The 2,019-nt window shown below is 40.0% G+C and overlaps 1 protein-coding gene across 1 annotated transcript in view; it reads right to left on the bottom strand.

Moving 5' to 3' along the window:
• The window catches only part of wsb2 (WD repeat and SOCS box containing 2), a 9,124-nt gene that overhangs the window by 3,495 nt on the left and 3,610 nt on the right, over nt 1-2,019 (bottom strand). Inside the window, exons 3-5 of the mRNA XM_016291269.1 lie at nt 1,315-1,499; nt 1,057-1,188; nt 850-950 (exon numbers count right to left, since the gene is read on the bottom strand). Coding sequence (XP_016146755.1) covers nt 850-950; nt 1,057-1,188; nt 1,315-1,499 — 418 coding nt within the window. The remainder of the gene's footprint in view (nt 1-849; nt 951-1,056; nt 1,189-1,314; nt 1,500-2,019) is intronic.

Below are 2,019 nucleotides of genomic sequence, written 5' to 3'. Positions count from 1 at the left end.
ACGCTGAGCATGTGCACTCAACTTCTTTGGTCGACCATGGCGAGGCCTGTTCTGAGTGGAACCTGTCCTGTTAAACCGCTGTATGGTCTTGGCCACCGTGCTGCAGCTCAGTTTCAGGGTCTTGGCAATCTTCTTATAGCTTACGCCATCTTTATGTAGAGCAACAATTCTTTTTTTCAGATATCCTCAGAGTTCTTTGCCATGAGGTGCCATGTTGAACTTCCAGTGACCAGTATGAGAGAGTGAGGGCGATAACACCAAATTTAACACACCTGCTCCCCATTCACACCTGAGACCTTGTAACACTAATGAGTCACATGACACCAGGGAGAGAAAATGGCTAATTGGGCCCAATTTGGACATTTTCACTTAGGGGTGTACTCACTTTTGTGGTCAGCGGTTTAGACATTAATGGCTGTGTGTTGAGTTATTTTGAGGGGACAGCAAATTTACACTGTTATACAAGCTGTACACTCACTACTTTACATTGTAGCAAAGTGTCATTTCTTCAGTGTTGTCACATGAAAAGATATAATAAAATATTTACACAAATGTGAGGGGTGTACTCACTTCTGTGAGATACTGTATATATTATATATATATATAAAAACAAAAATGAGAAATGTTGCCTTGGCAATGAACTAAAATACAATAAAAAAAATTGTTTTAAAATTACTAAAGCAAAAAAAAAAAAGCTACATTGAAATATTAAAACAAAACAATAACTAAAAAAATGACAAAAGCACATAGCAAAATCAATAAAATGAACAAAAATGAAACCTGAAAATATAAAAATAAAAGCTAATTCCAAACATTAATAAATAAATAATACTAAAATAGGAAACTCACAGAGTCATGGTTGCAAATAGAGGTGATCACACTGCTGTCAGGTGATATGGAACATCTGAAGACCCAGTAGTTTGGACCCCGCAGCACATGGGGACTGGCGCCTGCAAATATCAGAATACAATCTTCATAAGTACAAAATTAAAGGTCATGAAAACTTACTTTCATCCCATTGCAAAGATAAGTTGCTTCCACATCATATGCTCTGACCTTTCTTCGCCAAGTCCCATATCCTTAAAGTTTTATCTCGGGAGGCCGATACAAGTGTGAGACTTCCATTTGGAGTGAAGACTAAATCCCTGACAGGAGCCTGATGTCCGGTTAGAGTAAACCGCAGATTTCCTAAAGACAGAATAGGGATTTACTAACATATTAAACCTAATACTACATGTGCTTAACACCATGCTGTTAATATTTAGACCAATCTAAGTTCTTGATGGTGAAACTGAGTCCAGAGTTCAATCTTACCAGTTGAGACGGCCCACACTTGGATCACGCCGTTGTTCAGACCAATGGCCAGCAGTAGCTCATGATAATGTCCGTTCTGATGTGAAGCATCCACTCGGGTAGACAGGCAGGGACCAAACGCCAGTGCCCACACCGTCTGCCTGCAGTTAAGTGACTTCTCTTCACTGCATACAACTTCGGCACTACTGTTAATACAAAGAAGAACACAAGAAGTTTCAGCTGTGCTCCACATCTAAGTATGAGATGTTCTGGCTCAGCTTCCTTCATTGTTCCACATTACCCTGTGACTTTATGTTAAAGGGGTCATATGATGCGATTTAAATTTTTCCTTTCTCTTTGGAGGGTTACAAGCTCTTGGTGCATAAAGAAGATCTGTAAAGTTGCAAAGACTAAAGTCTCAAATCCAAAGAGATATTCTTTATAAAAGTTAAGAGTCAACCACTCCTACCTAAAACGGCTCGTTCTAACACTCCCCCACATGTCTACGTCACGATGTGGGAAGATTTGCATAATGCCGCCCAAATGTTCACGCAAAGAAAGAAGGCATAACTTTAATTCTTGCTGTTGCCGCCGCTGCCATGTTGTGGAGTCGCTGTGTGTTTCGTTGTGAAAGCAAAACTAGTTTGTTTGGCCTTCCAAAAGAGGACGATATCGCTTCATTATGCCTAGAGCTGATCCGTGCTGGTTGCTGAGGAAATACAACAA

Source organism: Sinocyclocheilus grahami, unplaced genomic scaffold, assembly GCF_001515645.1.
Source record: "Sinocyclocheilus grahami isolate Dianchi unplaced genomic scaffold, SAMN03320097.WGS_v1.1 scaffold269.1, whole genome shotgun sequence".
Taxonomy (NCBI): Eukaryota; Metazoa; Chordata; class Actinopteri; order Cypriniformes; family Cyprinidae; genus Sinocyclocheilus; species Sinocyclocheilus grahami.
This window is presented reverse-complemented; position numbering and strand designations above follow the sequence as displayed.